General features: G+C 39.8%; 3 protein-coding genes across 4 annotated transcripts in view; all 3 read left to right on the top strand.

Annotated features, from left to right (window-relative positions):
• ncapd2 (non-SMC condensin I complex, subunit D2) overlaps positions 1-4,541 on the top strand; it is a 45,285-nt gene extending 40,744 nt beyond the window's left edge. Inside the window, 2 exon segments of the mRNA XM_061674428.1 lie at positions 550-669; positions 1,161-4,541. Coding sequence (XP_061530412.1) covers positions 550-669; positions 1,161-1,243 — 203 coding nt within the window. The 3' untranslated portion in view covers positions 1,244-4,541.
• A 90-nt stretch (positions 4,542-4,631) lies between these two features.
• On the top strand, positions 4,632-8,308 carry nppcl (natriuretic peptide C-like). 2 transcript variants are annotated; one of them, XM_061674430.1, is made up of 3 exons: positions 4,632-4,719; positions 6,128-6,277; positions 7,732-8,308. In XM_061674430.1, the coding sequence occupies exons 2-3, from the start codon at positions 6,176-6,178 to the stop codon at positions 8,023-8,025; spliced, it is 396 nt and encodes a 131-aa protein (XP_061530414.1). In that variant the 5' UTR covers positions 4,632-4,719; positions 6,128-6,175; the 3' UTR covers positions 8,026-8,308. The 2 variants fall into 2 exon arrangements, with proteins under 2 accessions (XP_061530414.1, XP_061530415.1); XM_061674431.1 differs by lacking the exon at positions 4,632-4,719 and having other exon boundaries at positions 5,037-6,277.
• A 4,987-nt stretch (positions 8,309-13,295) lies between these two features.
• Positions 13,296-20,456, top strand: gapdh (glyceraldehyde-3-phosphate dehydrogenase). Its single transcript, XM_061674427.1, has 12 exons — positions 13,296-13,352; positions 13,530-13,575; positions 14,943-15,042; positions 15,126-15,232; positions 17,498-17,588; positions 17,679-17,794; positions 17,884-17,965; positions 18,216-18,367; positions 18,456-18,534; positions 19,025-19,108; positions 19,179-19,276; positions 20,098-20,456. Exons 2-12 carry the CDS (start codon positions 13,553-13,555, stop codon positions 20,165-20,167), a joined length of 1,002 nt encoding a protein of 333 aa, XP_061530411.1. The 5' UTR covers positions 13,296-13,352; positions 13,530-13,552; the 3' UTR covers positions 20,168-20,456.
• Positions 20,457-21,452: the final 996 nt, after the last annotated feature.

Here is a 21,452-nt window from a genome sequence, read left to right as displayed (position 1 = left end):
ACCAATAAGCACGGGATCAGGTTACAAAAAAACAAAAACGGGAATAACTGGGGGATTGGGTCAAAAAAACAAATAAGCAGGGGTTTCTGTGAATAATGGGCGTAGGTTCCCCCAAAACAATCAGCAAATCGGTGCATTTGTGAATGCCAAACCACAAATATGCAGGGGTCCACTCTCCTGTAAAAACCCATTTAAAAATAAATAAATAAAATAAATCACTTAAACAAATGAACGGATTACTATTATTAATCAGTTTATTTGAAAGGGGACAATGCTAACCATGATATTGCGGGGAAATACTGTATTATATCAGCCAAATGTAAAATGGTAAGTATGAGGGTACCTGAGCGTGCCGCATAATGAGGTTTTTATAAGTGGCTACATGTAAAACAATGTTGATAATTGTTTTTGGGAGAGATCATGTGTTTGAAGCAAGAAAATCTAATTTGCGTTGCCAATCAGCCATTACAACTTGTGCTCCTATGGAAGTCTGTATAGATTGTATAGTTTGCCTGAAATTAACGTTGGGTGTATTTCTATTCCATACAGGTCAATCGAAGCCGTCAGTTTCCAGCCGCAGTGACGACAGTTTTGTGACGCCTCAGAAAACTCGCAAGTCCAAGAAACCCGTCATCACCTTCAGCAGTGACGAAGAGGAGGCAGAAGAGGGTGAGTCTAACTGACAAACTTAATAGAAAGTGCACACAAATTGAATAAGTAATACAACAGTCATGACCAAATTGGGTTACTAAAGGTTCTTTCATAATAGAGTGAGGTGTTTCACTACTTTCCTTTGGTGAAAGTAAATCTAGCAGATAAAGAAATGTGACCTGTTCAATTCTGAAGCTGAAATAAGACGTATTCCATTTATCTTTATTACCAAACACAAATATTTATCACTAAATCACACATTACATACTTTGGTGAAAGTAAATATAGCAGATAAAGAAATGTCACCTGTTCAATTCTGAAGCTGAAATAAGACTTGTTCCATTTATCTTTATTACCAAACACAAATATTTATCACTAAATCACACATTACATAACAAGATGTACTAAAAGTGTGCTGTGTATTTCAGAAGCTATATTTTCAATATCCAGCAACATGTCTAGTATTCGTCCCCCTGCCTTCATCACACTTCAATCTTTTTTTTCATCAGATGCTGTATTGACAGAGAGCGAGACGCCTAAAGTCACCACACCGATTGCCCGCACGTCTCGACGAGCTCGCCTCAGAAACTAATTTTTTTGAAACTCTTTTTAAATCTTTTGTCTGTCCAATTTTTAAATATTTTACGAGTTGTATCCCTCTGTATTTACTTGTTTTATCCTTAATAAAAACTGTGTATATTTTTGTAACTATTTTTTTTTTGCTTAAGTGTGCCACAGTTCTCAGTACAGTGACATGGAGCCATTTTGTGTCCTGGAACTAAGGTTTAGGCTCGAGTTTCCCCAACCTTTATTTAGCCAAGGCACATATTTTTCAATAGAAAATTCTCACGGCACACCACAAAATGCAAATGTCACAAAAAGTGTATATACAGTGTACCAAAATAATGATCCATCCTTGATTTACTTAGTTGGTGTGAAATATGGGCCTGCTCAGTGGGAAAACAAAGCTGTTCCATTGTATGACTGGCAACTAATGGTAAATTGTACCGTCCATATAGCGCAGGGGTGTCAAACTCTTTTGTTTCGGGCCACAATACTATATTGTTGTGGTTTCCAGCAGAGGTCCATTATGACTGAAACCATATAAATGGTGAATTGCCTCATATTACATAAACACAACAAATTAATGGATAATTCATTTTGAAATCAGAAGTCAAGGATAATAATTTGTTCAAGTTACTGTAGAAAGGATTTTGGTGAAAAAAAGATGCATGCGATATCTCGACATTATTTAATACATATGACAATTCTAGATTTTTGTACAGATTTGAGCAAGAGTCATGGAAGTTGATGCACATGATTTGCTTTCCGGCCACATAACGTGGCGGCCCGCATCTGGCCCCCGGGTCTTGAATTTGATACCCATGATCTAGTGGAAGACCAGTTAGACTACTTGCTCTGCTTGTCACTGTACTGTACATTGCTGGCATCACTAGAGGACTAAAGATACATTTGTTTAAATAATTTTGACCATTTAAGTTGTATAATTTCCACAGCACAGTGGTGGTGGGAATCACTGGTTGAGACAGCGCGGAGTAGGTTTAAAAAAAAAAAAAAACATTTATCAAGCTGCTGTGCCTTCCCTGAATCATCAGAATGTGTGCCTTGACGCTTAGAAAACCACTGGTTCATATCATCACTCCAAGTGGCTTTTTAGTGTTTTTACAGCGGTGTGTCACCCCGCATGCTCTCTTCCTTGCAGTTTTCCCTCTGCCTCACCCAGCATAGAGCTGCCTCCATCACATCACCCACTTCATCTCACTTTGTGTGTTTACTAACAATCCTTTATTTCCCCATCATTCAGCTGACATTTAGATTTCTCACAGGTTGGCCTCAGATCACTCATCAATCTTTTTAGGTCTCTGCCTGGTGATTTATTTTTCCTCTTTACTCTCCCGCTGCCTACTTTTTAAAATGTTTTATTATTCCCTCCCACGGCGCTTGTCTCTGCTGACATCACATGCGCGGTAGTTTAACCCCCCCAACCGCCTCACTTCCTCCCTCACTCCAATGATTGCTAATCCCTCCCTTTCGCCTACTGCCTACCCCCACATGTCCGCTCCCAAAAAGATGAGTGGGGTGAATTTCTCTATGTATATATTTATGAGCGGTTATGTAAAGCACCTTGTCAAACATGGGCTTAGCAATACGACTACACTAGAGGTTTGGCCTCAAATGAACCTCTTTAATGTACAAAAAATATTATTTTTAGATGCTACATTGTTTAATTGATGGATGTAATTGAAATAATGAGAGGCTGCTGAACTTCTTGCGAGTGTTGTAATTTGGCAACGGGGGGTTGTGGCGAGCAGATGGTACTGACAGACTGTAACTTACCCAATAGCGAGGGGAGCTCAATGCACGCTGGGAAAGGCCTGAGACAAAAGGGGAGAGATGGACGTGCTTGCCTGGGATGGGAGAAATAAAACCTATTTTATCACAGAGAAATCTACATGGTCATTTTGCCAAAGACCTCCAAATAAAACCAAAGATGGTAAAAGTACTTAGACATTTTACTTAATAGAAGTACAGATACTTGTCAAAAAAAAGGACTGGTAAAAGTACATACTAAATAAACTCCTATACTTGAGTAAAACAGGATGTCCCAAAAGGCACTTCTTTTCCTCTTTCATTGCCGTTATCATTCAGATCGTGAGGTCATAAGCATTTGTTAGCTTAGGCCTTGCAGATTTTGTAAGATTATCATTCTCTTGCTGATGGCTCGCCAACTGACGGAGTAGCGTTGCAAAATTGCCTCCTGGAAAGAAGTTTTTCTCTCCCCGACTGCATTCAGCACGAGTTTAAGAAACTTTATGGCTGTCACTGCTCCAACACGTTATACAGATTACTTCAAGTTGTTGAGCATCATAATGTTCCTCTTGAAGTCTTTAAAAAAAAAAAAAAAAAAAAAGAGAGAGAAGTAGGTACAGGTAAAGCTTTATCCCTCTCCTAAGCATTTGCTGAATTGAGCTTTAGTTGATGCAGAGTTCCACTGCAACCCTCCAGATAGACATTTTCTGCGTGAATGCCTGCTCTCGGCGGTAATTTTGCAACCCTCGTCCAAAGTCGTTTGGCAAGCCATGGGCAAGGGACTGTATCTAACTGTGAAGGGATGAAAATAAGTCAAAGCTGTCGAATACTAATGGGATTTAGTCTGTCCGAATGGTACCTGAAATAAAATAGAAAAAAGGAAGTGTATACAGTAGTGACATTTGGGACACCCTGTATACACGATACCTGTGTTGATTACTTGAAATTTTTTGCACACGTTTCTTAACTTATAGTGCTGGTAGTGAGTAGAAAAAAAGAAATATTGCATGTCTGTTTTAAGCCAAGTTGCTAACATTGTGAATGACTAACAATAAAAATGCTAAATTAGCCAATGATAACTGGGGGGAAAATACACCTTGTACAGCATTTTTCTCCCCCCCCCCCCAGATGAGACAAAATTTATGAATGCCACAAGCTGGTGGTTTTTATACTGGCACAGGACACGTCAAACATTTCTCTTTAATAAGGCCATGGATGGGTGATTCTTGCTTTTCCAAATTTGTTGCTGTCGTCAATGATTCTTTGTTCACGTTCTTCAATGTTGCCGCTACTCCAGTTCCCCCCCCCCCCAAAAAAAGATCTGGGAGCTAAAATACAAACTCATCCCAAAAAATTTTAGATGAGTACTGATGCCTAAAAATCAACTTAAGTACAGTAACTATTTACTTGAACTTCGTTACTTCCCAACCGTGAAGAAAACTAGGTTTCTTCAATAACCAAACCAAAAAAAATCCAGTTGATGACCCAACATTCAGCTTCTGCCAGGAGGAAAAACACTCAAGCAGAGGAGGAGGGGGTAAGAAAATCATCGTTTCAATTCCAACACAGAGCAAGCCAGGAGAAGGATGAAGAGGAGGCGGGGCCAGGCGAGTGAGATAGTGATGCTCTCAGCAGGTGCCAACAAGTGAGAGGTAGCCCCGACTGGAGATGAAGAGTCACTGAGCACAGAAGACGTCCTCACATACACCCACTTAGACGTCAGTGCGCGACAAACAGGTGAGCCTGCTTTGTGACTACTATTTTTGTTTTTGTTTTCATATAGTTAGAACCTAGAGAAATGCGTTCTGGGGTCTTTTAGATTGATTTCTGCCAAATATTGTTGCTTATAGGAGTATCTTCTGCAAATTGTATTTTAGTTAAATTTTACTCTAATGAAACTGATGTTTTTGGTTAAGTAGTGTGCTCTTTTCATTTTGCATTTACATATAATTTACTTTACATGTAACTTATTTCAAATGAATTCTTTACTGTTTTATCCTACAGAGAAAATTCTGCATGCAGCTGTTTTTTTTCACAATTTATTTTTACAGATTGAAATCAACTGTTTAAAAAAATATTTTTTTTCCCAGGTAAACTCGGTAGAGTTTCTTATTTTCAAAACTTGTTTAAATCCATGACTTACACTGCCTTTTAAAAAAATGTTTTTACCTTATCTTTCAATTTGGTAAATTACCAACAAAAATGTTATCTATTTGAATCAAAAGTTGAACATTCTTAGATTTAATTGGTCCAGAAATTTAGTATAAATAATGTTACTTTGTTCAGCTACCTATAACAGTTACTGTCAGAACAATTAAATGCTCTTCCACAGTACAATTAACATGCATCTCCACCAGTTGCAATTCATATAACAGAACAAGGCATGGCTTCCTGCAAGTATATCAGGTTTGTGTTCAATTCAAAAGGGCCACATTTCAAGTCAATCCCCGAGTAAATTGAAATGAGATCATCATTATTTTAGACAGTATGGATACATTTTGTCATATTTTAGTGGTGGGCTGTGAGGGTTTATTTTTTTATTTATTTTTATTTTTATATATTTTTTTTAACTGTAAAACATGCCCTGACTCAATAAAGGTCGGGAGATTCTGATCTAGGAAACCCAAGTTAAAATGTTATACTCTAGTTTTTTTTCGTGCAGGTAGTATTCGGAGGCAGCCATCTCAACCTAATTTCGGGTTACCTTCAGCTCTAATGTTATGAGAGCTGTTTCTGAGTAGCGTTGCACTACTCGGGTTACTCAGCGCGGCACGGTATCGGAAACAGTTAGAAATCACTCTTAAAACTGTCGACAGATTTTCTTTCCTAGTGCCAATGCGTGGGACGTTTTTTCAAACTGGTAAATATTAATTATTTTGTCGTCAAGCTCGTCTGATCTTTAATGAGCGTTACACCTTTGTTGGCTTTTCTGAGTCGTATCGTAAAATAAGTATTTTTGTTAAGGTGAAGTGGCAAGTGTTTTAAGAAAAGAAAAGAAAAGAAAATACATGTAAATATTTAAAGAAAAAGGTGTTTGTTTAAGCCAGGAGGTAGTCAGCATATGCACGTGAATGATCAGAGTGGTACCAATTCTTCCTCAATTTGAGCGAAGAAAACCCCTGAACTCTGCCCATATCTCTTGCAGCCAGTGTGTTTTCAAGTCATCCTGCTTGAGCTCTTCAACTCTGCAGCCATGTTGCTTCGTCCCATGCTGCTTGGAACCGCCCTTCTAATCCTGGCCCCCATGGCGACCCTCGAGGCTCGCGCTCTTCACCCTTCATCTGATAGCGCTCAGGTACTGAATGGGCACAGGTGGCAGAAGTAGTCACACTCTGTACTTTTACATACTTGTGTTTAGAAAAAAATACTGAAATGTACTTGTTTAGGAGAAAAAAAAAAAAAAAGAAATGTACTTGAGTATAAAGGGATAAATGAATTTCTACTCGAGGTGTACCAATTAATTGGTTAATAGACAGCTAATCGATTATGAAAATAGTTGATTAATTTGACAATGGTTAATGGCTTAGAGAGAGTTTAACTTCAAAATTGGACGAATCCTTGGAATTTCAGCCTCTCGATAAATGTTACCAGCTTTCTGTAGTCCTCCATGAAAGCAGACTGATTATCTTTGTTTTGTCAAAAAGACATTAGTAAACACCTTCTTTTACTTACGAAAACAATTAACATTTTCTCCTTGGTATATTTCGAAAGAAGAAGAATCACCTTTATTGTCATGAACATGCATGCACTCACGCACATGAAATTTGTTCTCTGCATTTTACCCATCACAGTGAACACACACACACTTGTTAGTGGAACACACTGGAGCAGGGGGCAGCCCAGGGAGCAGTTCGGAGTATCAGTGTCTTGCTCAAGGACATCCAAGCTGTGAGTCCGGAAGATGTTGGCGGATAGTCCGGTCGGGGTCTTGAAGCTAGGTACCCACAGTGGCAGATCGATGACCTTAACCATTGGGCAACGGCTGCCCAATCTGACATATTACGGACCAAACCAGTAACTGAATCATAATTAATTTGTCCAACTAATGTTTTTGAATAAATGGATGAAAATGTTTTCTTTTTATCCAATACATCAATTAATCAAAACATAATAGTAAAAATGAATCGATTATTAAAATAATCAGTTGAACCCTATTTGCTACTGTCACTTATTTACAAAAGACAATTATGTAACGTCGTTTGTTGTTGGTTTTTTTGTTGTTTTTTCTTTTTTTAACCAATCGCTAGCAAGAATTGGGTCGATTATGATGCTATCCAATTATACACTGTAGAATACTCGTTTTGGTAATTTGGCACAATGAGAAAAAATAAAATACACACAAAATAGTTTCCCTCTTTTATTAACTTACATAGTCCCTTTACATACCTCCATGTTGTTGCTGTCAGTTTCTTTCCCCCCCTCATAAGACCCCGAGGTTTCAATCGTGTTTGACTTTACCTGTTTACTTCTTTTTTACGTCGTGTCGTCATATGCGGCCGTTGGGAAAACTACTTTTGATGAAGTAGGAGAAATTACTGTACAGATATGTGTTTTCAAATTTAGGGAGTACAAAAAAAAAAAAAAAAAAATCTACTTACCGGTAAGTACACTCCACCAATGTGGGTCGGGGAGTCGGGGGAGGTTAGCAGGGATAAGGATGTTGAAGGATGGAGAGGAGAAAGTAATGAAATGTCTCAGAGATTGAATTAGTCTCCCTTCTATTTAATTTGTATTTGTGTTGCGGTGAAGTTAATGGAGCAGCTCCTTGATCGCTATAATGACCTGCTGACCATGGACGACCTGGAGAACCTTCTGAGCAGCCCTGCAGAGGAGCAGTCCACCTTATCCTCCGGGGCCAAAGCGTCCGAGTTTCCCGCCAAATGGGCCGAAGTCCAGCCGGAGACGCCCTGGCTCCGCCTCCTCCGGGGGGCCCTGGCCAATCAGAAGCCGGCTGAGTCAGAGCGCTCACGAAGGGGATGGAACCGAGGCTGCTTTGGCCTTAAACTGGACCGGATCGGGTCGATGAGTGGATTGGGTTGTTAGTTAACAGACTGGCGTCATCTGTTTGGGATGAGGAGGACGTAAAGGAAGTTGTTGTTGTGTTAGCAGCTTTCAGCACTTTTGTAGTTCAGCTGTAGTATTTAAACTATTGTATTAGAATATGTCACTTATTTTTTACATCAAGCAGTATTTTTTACCCCATTGTCGAGCTTGTGTTTCTAGTAAATTAGGTTTAGCTAGCTTTAGTCAAATGTAATGCCCGGTGTTGTGATGTGCCAAGTACAACAAGTTGTGTAGTTTAAAAACAAAACAACAACCCATCCACACCAACTGCCTTTTGTTTACATATGATTTGCACAAATAAACAGAATTCGCCTTATGTATGTCTGTTTTTGCCATTTATCACATGCACTCACTGATTGGCCATTTTATTAGGTACACTTGAGCAATTAAACATGACCCAATTAAAGACTGTCTTTGCAAAGGCATTTGATGCTTAGGTTTGAGATGGACTAGCTGAACGTTTGTAGTTGAACGCCACTATAGCATATTGAGTTTCTGCTAATGTATTATTCACCAAATATTCAAAATATGCATCATTAATTTATTGCTGACATGGTTGTGTTGGCTTTTTTAAAAAGGCCAACATTTAATAGATTAAGACCCAGATAAATCATTTATAGCCTCCCCCCCCCCATCATTATTTTGATTTTTAAATGATGTGAAAGCGTAGTTGTGTACACCCACTCATAACTAGGATGTGGCTGTGTTCAAAATTACCAATCATGTTCAAACTCATTAAATGGGAGTCAGCACAGATCTGCCACCATTTGAAGTGCTTCTAATTAACCACAAATAAAGCTCAGATGTTATAATAGTCTTCCTGACTTTTTGTCTTTGCCTTCTAGCAGGTGTGACGGTTTGCTGTTTTGAACTGTTCATAATTCCTTCCACTTTGTCTAAGGCCCCAGTTCCTGGCTGAGGAAGAAAAGAAAAAGAAAAAAAAAAACCAATGCATGAGATTGCCACTACTATGTTTCACTGCAGGTATGTTGTCCTTTTGGCGGATTGCCACTACTATGTTTCACTGCAGGTATGTTGTCCTTTTGGCGATGAGCAGAGTTGTGTTTGCGTCAAACATACCTTTTGGCTTTATGGCCAAAAAGATCACCCTTGATTTCATCTGGCCATAACCAAATCACCCCAAAACGTGAGGAATTGGATGTATATACAATGAATGTGTGTGTGTGTATATATATATATAATGTGTGTATATATACAAATGTGTAATATAATATGTAATATACACTACACTCACACCTAGTAATTAATTTTAAGTGGCTTGTTTTTAGACTAATATTTAATATTGTGACTTAAATCAGGGGTGACTGGTCCTCTGCATTTCTTTATTAATATAATTTGTTTTTATAAACGTATTTAAGTGGTGTTAGCAATTTGTTATTTTGTCAAAGAATTTAAATGGTGAAATTATTGCGCTTCTTTCATGTGCCACTAGATGGCATATTCAGGATGTGTTAATTTTTAGCCTCACTTCAAGCTCCTGAACTTTACACTAAACCTTTGGCCTGGATTCAAGTTGCCAAAATCTTAGAAAATTCTTGTATTCACATGAAACACAGCCTTTAAAAAAATGCACTCGTAACGCTGCACATTATTTGAAAGCATGCAAATACAATATTTATATTGTCACAGTTCAGTGAAAGAAAACAGGCTTTTAGAAAAATATGTGCTTGCATTTACAAACTTGAAATTTTACTGTAGAATGTAAAAAAACAGAGCTTTAGGATTTTGACTTCTGTGAATCAAACTAATAAAGTACAGTATATAGTACAACACTCCCAGACACAGTACTGTACTGAAACACTCCAGAAATGTTCACGCACTACTGAAAGGTTCTCACCGGGAGAATTGTAATGTTCTTCCATTCTACTGAAATGCTCTCATATGCACTGCTGGACATGACAGCATTTCAGTATGATGTCTCAGAGTATTTATGCTATAATGGAAGGCGTTAAACAGGTGTCAAACTCATTTTTGTCACGGGTCCCTCGTGTGGTCGCGTCATATCGTAGATATACACAACAAATTGATGGATAACTGTTTTGAAATCAGAAGCCCAAAAAAAAAGTTTAAATATTGTTGAATTTCTTTGAAAAGGGTGTATTGGTAACAAGAAATGCTGGCATTATCTCAACTTTCTTAAAAGTGTAGACAATTTACAATGATGGTATGTTAGCAAGAGACATGCAGTCGATGCACAGGACTTGCTTTCGCGGGCCACAGTTAATGATTTGCCAGGGTGGATCTGGCTTCCGGGCCTTGAGTTTGACACTTGTGCCGTAAGCATAAAGAAACGTAGAGCGTCTATGTTTTCAGCCAAAATGCACACTCCATTACAACAGCTCCTGTGCGACGGTAGTTCACCTCTCTAATGTTTGCCCAACAGCCTGAAAGTGTGCCTGAATGAATAATTTTTTTCAGCCGTATGTCCAAGAGCGTTTTAGTAATAGTACTATTTAGTAACACATGCGCGCACACATACATGCAGGTTAAAAATAATGTTATAATGACCTACGGCGTACGGCTGGGTACAGAGGATCCATTTGAGGAAACATCATCCCAGGGAGTCGTCTGCACCAAAAGCAGACACCAGACCGCGGCCACATGGAGGACACCGACAAGGAGCCGCGTGGCCCATCACAGCTCACAGTGCAGAGGGCTCTCTTTGGAGAAAAAAAAACACTGAAAAAAGTAAAATAATCCTGAACAATATATGACAATGACATCATTGCAAACGGAAATGATCCAAAACCGAAATAACACAAACTATAAGAGCAGCATAAACATATAATTAAACAATTACAATCAAATGCAAGTCCAAATGAGTAATTGAAATACTTAAATTGTTAAAAGCTACATTAAAAAGGCGGGTCTTGAGAGTGTTTCAGTAGTGAATGTGAGAACATTTCAATAGTGGGTGTGAGCTAATAATTTTCACTGTGTGTGAGGATAAATCGTGTTGCAGTAGTTGTGTTAAAGTGTTCAAATAGTTCCTCTGAACGAATACTTTTTCAGTAGTGTATGTGAAAATAGGGTGTGAGAGAGCATTTCAGTAGTGCTTGAGAGCGTGTCAGCAGTGTGTGAATGTTTCAGTCATATGTACTACGTGTGAATAATTTTTCAGTAGTCTGTTACTGTTTCAGTAGTAGTATGAGCAAATATTTTTTTCAGTAGAGTGCGTGAGTGTTTCAGTAGTGTATGTGAGAGGTATTCCTGAATGATATATTATATTATACCACTGATGGCCCCTCATACTGAGCCCTAGTTCTTTAATCAGTCCCACAGATGCTTGCATTGACTAAATCAGTCTTCAGATGCTGTATTTAACTCCCTGGAAAGACAACAACAGTCTCCAGTTTATTTGAAACAAATCGCCACCACACCTTTTGTAAGGATTTTCAGCTTCTTTCCCCACTATTCTTCTGAACACAACTGGACAAGAGTAGTCCCAAAGTCTACTGGCCAAGTGTGGAGCAGCTGGCTGCCGTCTAAACTTAGCCTGCCCTTTACTTCCCCTCTTTTGACCTTAAGCTTGTAGGCCAAGAGCGGCATGCAGGCGCCCAAGCCGCTGCTACTTCAGCTGTGCCGTGTGCACTCCGCCGGTGCACAATGGCACGTCTGCAAACACACAGCTGATAGGACGGAATAAAAAAAAAAAAAGTCAATATATTGCGCATTGGATGTGGCAAGACTCGGGTCATGACTCTTGCGAGGCACTGTGTAACCTCAATATAACTGAGATGGACGGGCTTCACCATTTAACCCAAAGGTGGAAAAAGTACGACCCGTGGGCCACATCGGGCCTGCTCCGTTCTTTAAGCTGGTCCATCGAGCCCCTTTTGATTTGACTTTAAAGTGTTGCATATTGATATTTATGTTTCCTCCTATGTTAAATCGTTGTTGATGATTGTTGATCATTGACATGATCAGTGTCTTCACATTGATGAACAATTAATTAATAATTATTATTAGTATTAATCATGAACATAATCAAAGGTATTTTGAGAAAATGTTATTTCAGAAGTGTCTCACACTGGAAGCCCCTCGCATTAATCAGTACTGAAGTAGCTCATTTTCTAAAAAGTCGGTGACCCTTGATTTACATTATCAAGACTCCTATATTTGTTGTATTAATTTCTTTTTTTCTCCTAAAATGTATTTTTGTCAATTCATTTATCTAAACGAATAAGTAGTTAATTTACTTATTATAAAGCATGCAATTAAATAGGATAGTAACAGTAAAATAAACAATTGTACATGAAAATAAATGTATTAAATTAATCATCCATCCCTCTATTATCTACACCGCTCACTAGGGTCGCAGGTATGCTGGAGCCTATCCCAGCTAACTGCGGGCAGGAGGCGGGGTACACCCTGAACTGGTTGCCAGCCAATCGCAGGGCACATATAAACAAACAAGCATTCGCACTCACATTCATACAATTTAGGGTCTTCAATTAACCTACAATGCATGTTTTTGGGATGTGGGAGGAAACCGGAGTACCCGGAGAAAAACCACGCCGGGACGGGGAGAACATGCAAACTCCACACAGAACTGTAAGGCAGATGTGCTAACCAGCCTCCTAAATTAATCATAATGTCAAAAATAAAATGAGACTGAATTATTTATATTTTAAAAATTCTCATTTGTATATGCAATAAATAAATACAAATATATAAATTATAATTTCCATATTGTTTATTTCTTTAACATAAACTAATTTACATAGATAATTAAACTTCTATCTATTTTTTATTTTTTTATTTTTTTACATCGTCTACAAATGACATGGCCCGTCTGTCTAAAAAAGTTCAAATGCATGGTTGCTATACTAATCCTCACAGATAAAACACCTGATGTGAGCAGTAAAGCGAAGGGGTCATGGTCTTTGGACATTAAATGTCACTGTAAGGCAGGAAGAGATCCGATCCTCAGTCTGCTCCCTCTTTATATGTGTGTGTGTGTGTGTGTGTGTGTGTTTATACTGAGAAGGTCAGCGAGGGACCATGAGGCATTGAAAGTTCGGCGGGCATGTGTGCACAATGTGGACGCTTCTGGTGTCGCATGAAAAGTGGGATGCAAAGCAAAGAGAGGCCTGTTGCACGCTGTGCGACGGCCTGGCTGACCTTGACATTCAGAAGGGCATGAGGGGGCGTGGGCCTTGGGGGAAAAAGGCGGTAGGGAGGCGTGGCTCCAAAGTCCAGTTCCTCATAAAAAGCCGAACTCAACGTTGTTCTCCCCCACTCTCACCTGGAGTCGCAGGACAGATTCAGGCATATCACAAACGGTAACTAAAAGCTTCATGTGTTCCCTTCTCTGTAACAGTTGGACTACTGAATTGGAAGCACCTGGTGCCTGGATTCTGGTCTCCAGTTGGCTTCAATGAAAACGTGCCTGTGATGGCTGCCTTTAAACTAGTCCATGTAGACTAATGTCATTTTCCCACTTAATTTTTTTTTTGCAGAGGACTCACTCCACTCAGGCAAAATGGTGAAAGTCGGTATCAACGGGTAAGACTTATTACATGTATGGTGTGTCCTACGTGTTGCATTTTAAATCTCTGATTTCCCTTAAGTGAGGTTTTGGGACACTCAAGGGAAAATGTCAAGCTATTTTTAACTTCCCTCACCCCCACCTCGATGTGGATGACTGGAGATTGCCGTGTTTGTATGGAAGCCTCACAGTGTGATGTGCACTGTTGGATAGTAATAGTACTGATAAAATGGAGCCGTCCCAGGCAGAGTTGCACTTTGACTTTTAGCTGATAGCAGCACAGCATTTTAAAAAAACTTTTTTTTAAAACCCCAACTTCCTTTGGCTCACTTGGCTCATCTGTCCGGCACTGTCCCCCACCCCCACCCGATTGTATTTTGAACTCCGTGGTTAAAAAGTAACGAGCTGATCAAACAGCGCTTGTCGTCACTACACCTATTGGCACATTTGACTTTGGCCCCTCATTTGGGGGCCATCTTGTTCATCAAACCTCTGCTGGTCCCTCCCCTCTAATCCCTGCCCACCCTCCCATCATGTTATGCATACAAAGGTTTATATTTTATATTTTAGTAGGCTACTATAAAATGTAATTTATGGCATTTTGGCCTATACGGTAGTGGCTTTACCTGTAAAATTATTGGGGAGGTGGGGAATAATCTGAAATGTTATTAAAATACAGTATCCTGTGCCATACTCTTCACTGCATCATGTACCCCCTGCATGAAAATGTTTGCTCTATTCAGGAAACCTTTTCGTTATTATTCAACAGTCATGTTAGTCGTATATTTCTGTATTTTAATTAACTTATTCAGATAGAGCACTTGTAGCTATGGTTGCTTTTTGAAGTTCTCTATGAATAAAATGTAAGTTTTCGATACCAAAGTAAAGTGCCCAATTCCCCAGATAAACTTGCCATGGAAAGTTCCTGGAAGGAGTTTGTTTAATTTGGTTCACTGAGCTTTTACCTAAAGTCCTGTTGTATTTGCTTTTTCTTTACAATTTATTAGTTAAAATGTATTCTTTTTTTTAAGTAGCTTGTCAACAAAGTGGGTAATTCATTGTACTTAATTTAAAAAAATGTTTACATTTAACATTTTTTACATAATTGGTTCAGTAAAATATCAGTTATGAAATTAAAAAAATAGTATTTATCATTCAAGCTCATGACATCCACGACCTGGCCCAAGTGTCTGTTGGGGGGGGGGGGGGGGGGGGGGGAGAACCTGCAATGTGGCTCTTGAGCACAAAGGTTTTCCCACCACTATTCTAAACCCTAATGACTGCGCAGCTCACGTCGCCACCTAAAGGCCAAACTTCCAAATCCCCAGGTTTTTAAAAGTATTTTTTTAGTATATATATCGATATATTTCTTCTTTTGTTTCAGATTCGGCCGCATCGGTCGTCTGGTGACCCGTGCTGCTTTCCACTCCAAGAAGGTGGAGATTGTGGCCATCAATGACCCCTTCATCGACCTGGAATACATGGCAAGTCTTAAGTCGAAATGCTGTCTGGGTTGGTGGTTTTAAAATAACATCTTTTTGTTTTGTTTGTTCCCCCCTCCTTTTAGGTCTACATGTTCAAGTATGACTCCACCCATGGCCGCTTCCACGGTGAGGTCAAGGTCGAGGGTGACAAGCTGGTCATCGATGGACACAAGATCACAGTGTTCCACGAGTGAGTCCAAAACTCATATTTTATTTTTTTAAAAATAAATAAATAATAAATTGGCGGGGGAATGTGTGAAACTTTTATCTTGTAGGTATGTCTGTTGGTCAATTGGTGGCAGGCCACACAGAGACTGGGGGGCGAAAAAAAAAGTTCCTCAGTCTAAAAGAAGTTTTATTTTGAAAATCATGCCTGAATCCCTGACCACACTCGTATCGCAAATCATCTTTAAAATGAATGGAAATTCCATTCATCTTTTCCACCCCTCCATAAAATGACAAGCATTTCTTTTAAAGAAAACTAGCACTCTACAGTATTGTACTTTATAGAAATGTACAGTCATAACATAATTCGTGCATAAAGAATTAAGCAGTTTGTGCATCGTGATTAAGTCCTTGTATGGCTCATTGTGGTGTGCACATTTTGGCCACCAGGGGGCAGTGTTATACAGCCATATGAAGACATTCACAACTACTCAGTTCGCTGCAGTAATATTGTGTCTTTTCAGAGGCTAAAGAATTGTATGCCTTTGAGTATTCTTTTCAGTCAGTGTTTGTGTTGAAATATTTGTTACGTAAAGGCTTACAGCACCATGACATCAATGCTATTTGTTAGCCAATCTATGGCATTGTGTTAGCATTAAGATGACAACTTTCTAGAGTAAAGATGTGGTGTTTTTTTCTTTCTTAATCGTTCATAAAAAATGTTTTTAACAAACTGCTGCTTGTTGTAAAGTTTGTGGCCACCAACACTTATATCTCCGAAATCCGTTATTAAATCCAAGCAAAACAAAACCGTGCAACTGGTTGTATAAAAATGCGGACGTCTGTAAAAGCAAACCTGCAAGCTAGCAAAAATTTGTAAAAAGAAAAAAAAAACCTAACTTCTTTGAAGCCAAATGAGGCAATGAAGGCCCCTTAAAACTGCCCCAAAAAAGCATTGAAAAGCTTTCTTCCATTTCTATCCCTTTTTTTGAAGCTGCATTTTCTACAATGATGGCGACCAAAATCAAATTACGGTGTAGACTGGACATAATCAACCCAGTTATTGTGTGGAACCTAACTCCTGCAATGGAGGGTGATTATTGTAATGTAAAAACTGAAGAAAATCGAAAACACTTGTACAGTAGTCTTGTTCAATAAACTTATTCGCTCAATGGTACTTCAAATTCCTGTTAAGGTACAACGATTAGTCGATGACATCCACCCATCCATTTTCCGAGCCGCTTCTCCTCACTAGAGTCGCGGGCGTGCTGGAGCCTATCCCAGCTGTCATCGGGCAGGAGGCGGGGTACACCCTGAACTGGTTGCCAGCCAATCGCAGGGCACGTACAAACAAACAACCATTCGCACTCGCATGCACACCTACGGGCAATTTAGAGTTGTCAATTAACATGTTTTTGGGATGCGGGAGGAAACCGGAGTGCCCGGCGAAAACCCACGCAGGCATGGGGAGAACATGCAAACTCCACACAGGCGGGGCCGGGGATTGTCGTCAGAAATGTGAGGCAGACTCTCTAACCACTTTCACACCGTGCTGCCTCATTGATAATGGATTTATCAAATTAATTGGCACCTATTGTGATAATCATTTTAGAGCTTAAGTTAAAAATTATTCAAATCCTCTGCTTTCAGCCTCATTACTAAAAATATTCTGACTTTTGTAGTCCTCCATGAAAGCAGACTGATTGTCTTTGTGTTTAATCAATATAAGACCTTTGCAAACATCTGCGTTTACTTTGGAACACAATGACCAACATTTTTGCCTATTTTCTGATGTTACGGACCAAACCAGTAACTGCATCATAATTGATTTATGGGGCAAAAAAATATTTTTTATCTATTGTGGAAATAATGGTTATGTGCAGCTATAGTATGAGTACCCTGCAATTTACAATATAGTTGAAGCTGAAGTCGTCTCAGAAGTGTATCAAACTGGTAGCCTTGCACATTATTTAGTACAAAGTAGCTCTGTTTCAAAAAGGTTGGCAATTACAACATCTGTCATGCAGCCTAATTGTTTGGTTTTGTTTAATCATGACAATACCAAATAAATGACAATTGTTTGATAAGTCACCTGAAAAAACATTTTAGAACAAACTTTGATGCAAACTAAATTTATATTCGATAATGACAGCCCTTAACCCTTAACTGTTTATTGCAAGTTCAGAGCCTTATTGCACCAGAATGCAGAACTGGTCCAATTTGGGGTGTAGGAAAAGTTCCACTACACTGAAGAATGAGATGAGCAATTCCGACCTTTTCGCTTTTGCAGGAGGGACCCTGCCCACATCAAATGGGGCGATGCTGGTGCCCAGTACGTGGTTGAGTCCACTGGTGTTTTCACCACTATTGAGAAGGCTTCTGTACGTACAGTATAGTCTCGTCTGTCCTGCAGTTTCCCCCCCTCCCCCCTTTTCTTTTTAAATGACTAACCTGTCACCCCTATGCTGCAGACTCACTTGAAGGGTGGTGCCAAGAGAGTCATCATCTCTGCCCCCAGCGCTGACGCACCCATGTTCGTCATGGGGGTCAACCACGAGAAGTACGACAACTCTCTCAAGGTTGTCAGGTAAGAATCTGTCACTTATGCTCTTTATGAATATTGCGTCTCTGCACCATCAAGTCTATTTATAAAGCCTAATGTGTTTGTCTTCATAGCAATGCGTCCTGCACAACCAACTGCCTGGCCCCCCTGGCCAAGGTCATCAATGACAACTTTGTCATCATTGAGGGCTTGATGGTGAGCATTAAAACACTTAAATAAGATCCAACTTATAAAGCCTTTCACATAATGCAGTGGTGGGCTGTGCATTTGGCACCTGGGACTTATCCAACAAAATAGAGATTGCTGTCAATAAATAACATTTCATTGGACAAATTTAAGTTTTAAATGTAGTTTCAGTGCTTTGCCCACCACTCGCATAATGTGAGTTGGCAGTGAGGCTCAATTTAATTAATCATCGGACCTGCCTGTCATCTTCGCCCATCAGAGCACAGTTCACGCCATCACCGCCACCCAAAAGACAGTGGACGGCCCCTCAGGCAAACTGTGGAGGGACGGCCGCGGCGCCAGCCAGAACATCATCCCCGCTTCCACCGGCGCCGCCAAAGCTGTCGGCAAGGTCATCCCCGAGCTTAACGGGTAAAATTTAAAAATAAAAACATCACTGCACTGCTATTTACATGATAGGCCTGAGGCAACTTATCAAATTGTGCTTTGTATTTCACAGCAAGCTGACCGGCATGGCCTTCCGTGTGCCCACCCCCAACGTGTCCGTGGTGGACCTTACCGTCCGTCTGGAGAAACCCGTGAGTAGTCTTGTTAGCCTTAAAAACTACTGAAATTTGATTAAAAAATTGGGAAAATTGCTTTTTAAAGTCTTGGAAAAACAACTCAGACCTTCAAGTGTCTTCAAATGCACAAGTGACAAAATAAAAGAAATGGCCTTCTCATGATTGTGAGACTTTCCATTATGGGGGGAGGGGGGGGGGGGGGGTTGCACAAAGTAAACTGCTGGCAGTTAAATCAGCAACACAACCAAATTTACTTTATGTATGTTAGCAGTTTGTAGTAGGCAACTCATTTCAGCAGCAAACTTGTTTGGCCTGTAGTGTGCCCCCTGCTGGTTGCTCCCAAGGAGTGAAAAATGTCAGCGCTTTTGTTTCAAGATGTGGCGACAACACGATTCCTTTTTGATATGAACTTTTACAGTTGTAGTCAGCCAGTTTGGGCAGAAAACTAGTTCAGTTCAGTTCAAATAAAGCCACACCCCCCTTGCGTGTAACACGCTCTCTCCAGGCCAAGTATGACGACATCAAGAAGGTGGTGAAGGCCGCCGCCGATGGACCCATGAAGGGCATTCTGGGATACACAGACCACCAGGTAAGAGGTTGTCACGCTTAAATTGGTTTCTTTTTTGATTGATGTTAATATGAGATGTCGTCCATTGCAGGTGGTGTCCACAGACTTCAACGGTGACACCCACTCCTCCATCTTTGATGCTAGCGCTGGCATTGCCCTCAACGACCACTTTGTCAAGCTGGTCTCCTGGTATGTGTGGGATCTTGAAAGATGGTGAAAGTACTATGCTCTGTACTTTAGTACAAGTACAGATATCTGTTTTAAAAAAAAAAAAAAACGGAAGATGGGGGGTGGGGGAACTGGTTAAAGTAATTTAATAAAGTACAGATTGAAATCTAATAGCGTATCAAATTAAAAACGAATTTACTGTAATTATTTACAATGCCATGTTGGTAAAATTGGTAGAATAGGGAAAAACTGGCGCACAATGGTTTTCCTCTTAACTTATTGTACATGTTGCTCATACAAAGTAAAAGAGGGAAATCATTTTTGCTTTTTCTGCCTTATAAGACTCGGATCTCAACTGCAGTAGACTTGGAGAAGAGGAGAGGGGCCAAAAATTGTACAAGAGTACTGGTTTTTGAGAATAATGCAAATAAAGTATTCCTCCAAGTTACTTCACTAAGTATTCAGTGGGGAACAATACTCGAGTGCTGAGTAACTGGTGAGTGACTTCTAATTTTATATATATATATATATATATATATATATATATATATATATATATATTTTTTTAAATAAAATGATAAAAATTAGGAATGTGCAAATTCAAACGCTGCCCAACAATATCACTTTAAAGACAGTTTTCTTTTAATAAAATGTCAAACTAAGGCAAATTCAGCAGCATATGGTCTTAAATTTCAGTGCAGCTCCGCTTTCAAATGTAGGAAGTAAAAGTCATAAGGACAAATACTCAAGTATCGTCACACATTAATAACTTCTGACCACTGTGAAGAGCTAAACGATGTTTAGATGATTTTCCAATTACTGAATACATTTTCTCTCCACAGGTACGACAATGAGTTTGGCTACAGCACCCGTGTGTGCGACCTGATGGCCCACATGGCTTCCAAGGAGTAAACCCAGTTGGGCTTCACTTTGCCACGTCCTCCACGTCAGCGTTACACATAGGCAACAAGAAAGTTTAACACTGTACGCATGGAACTCTGCCATGTTGCGTTTACTAGACGAACCCCGCTGCCTGGGAAGAGACCCCACCCCCCCTCTCCCCACCCTTCCGCAGATCACAAAAGGAATTATTTGTCAAGATTTACTTCTGAAATGTCCTGTTCTCTGCTTGTAAGGTGTTGAGTGTCTGTGGTACTACAGCGACGCAGACAGCGGAGAAATAAAAGTCCTCTTTGTGAGACTCACTGCCTCTTTGTGTGGCATTCAGGCACAATATTGGCTACACCTGCACAATCCAATGACATCGGTACAAAAACAGATTCCTTTACATTCCTGACTACAATGTCACTCAGTACAGTTCTCGAGTCCTGTTGCATGACCTCCAAACAGATGCCAGCATATTCAAAGCCTGTGGTTGCGTCATGCAGCTCGGCTAACCCAACTTGACAAGTGCCTTTTTATGAAGTTTTTTTGTTTTTTTGTTTTTGTTTTTTTTAAATGCAACATTCCGACAGCGCAGTAAGTAATCTGTATTGCATTTATTTGGTTTAGGGTAGAAAAAAAGTAGTAAATTAAATAAATGTACACTGGTTCCTTGACTTATGAGTGACCCGATTTGTGTTTTTTGAGATGCGAGCTGTCTTATGACCTTTTTTGGCGTTGACTTTCCCTTTTTTATTGATTTACTGTGTGTGTGTATGACTGAGAAAGTTATTAAACTATAGGGCCTTCATTTTTGAGTCATAGTCTCTTAACATGAGAATTCCCCCCCCCCCACTACTAGCGCCACTTGTGACATACTAGTATGCAATTAATCCTCACTTCTAAACTACTATGCTGCACACGTGGCACCAGGCCCAACTACAATAGCAGCCTCCTGGACCCTACGAGTGGCACCAAAAGGCCCACTAGTACTTTTGTCTTACTCGTAGTTGTCCTAATAGTATGCCAAAGTGGTCTATGAGCATGCTCAAGTCCTTCTACTAGTGTGCTGAATTGTCCTACTAGTGTGGAAAAAGAGTGTAGTAGTTTGTGGACCTTGAGCTGGATATCGACGATATCGAATAAATGCTCAAACGGCTTTCGATTTTGTCTTAAAACTTAAAAATACCGGTAATACTAATACTTTAAAAGATACAGGTATGCTTATAGAGAAACCTGTTACACTCAAAAGACAGGTAAAAAGTGACAGAAACTGCTTGGGAAAAAAGACTTGGAGTCAGAACTTGACATGTGG

Source organism: Phycodurus eques, chromosome 4 (assembly GCF_024500275.1).
Source record: "Phycodurus eques isolate BA_2022a chromosome 4, UOR_Pequ_1.1, whole genome shotgun sequence".
Classification (NCBI taxonomy): domain Eukaryota; kingdom Metazoa; phylum Chordata; class Actinopteri; order Syngnathiformes; family Syngnathidae; genus Phycodurus; species Phycodurus eques.
Note: the sequence above shows the minus strand (reverse complement) of the source record. Positions and strands in the feature narration are given on the sequence as shown.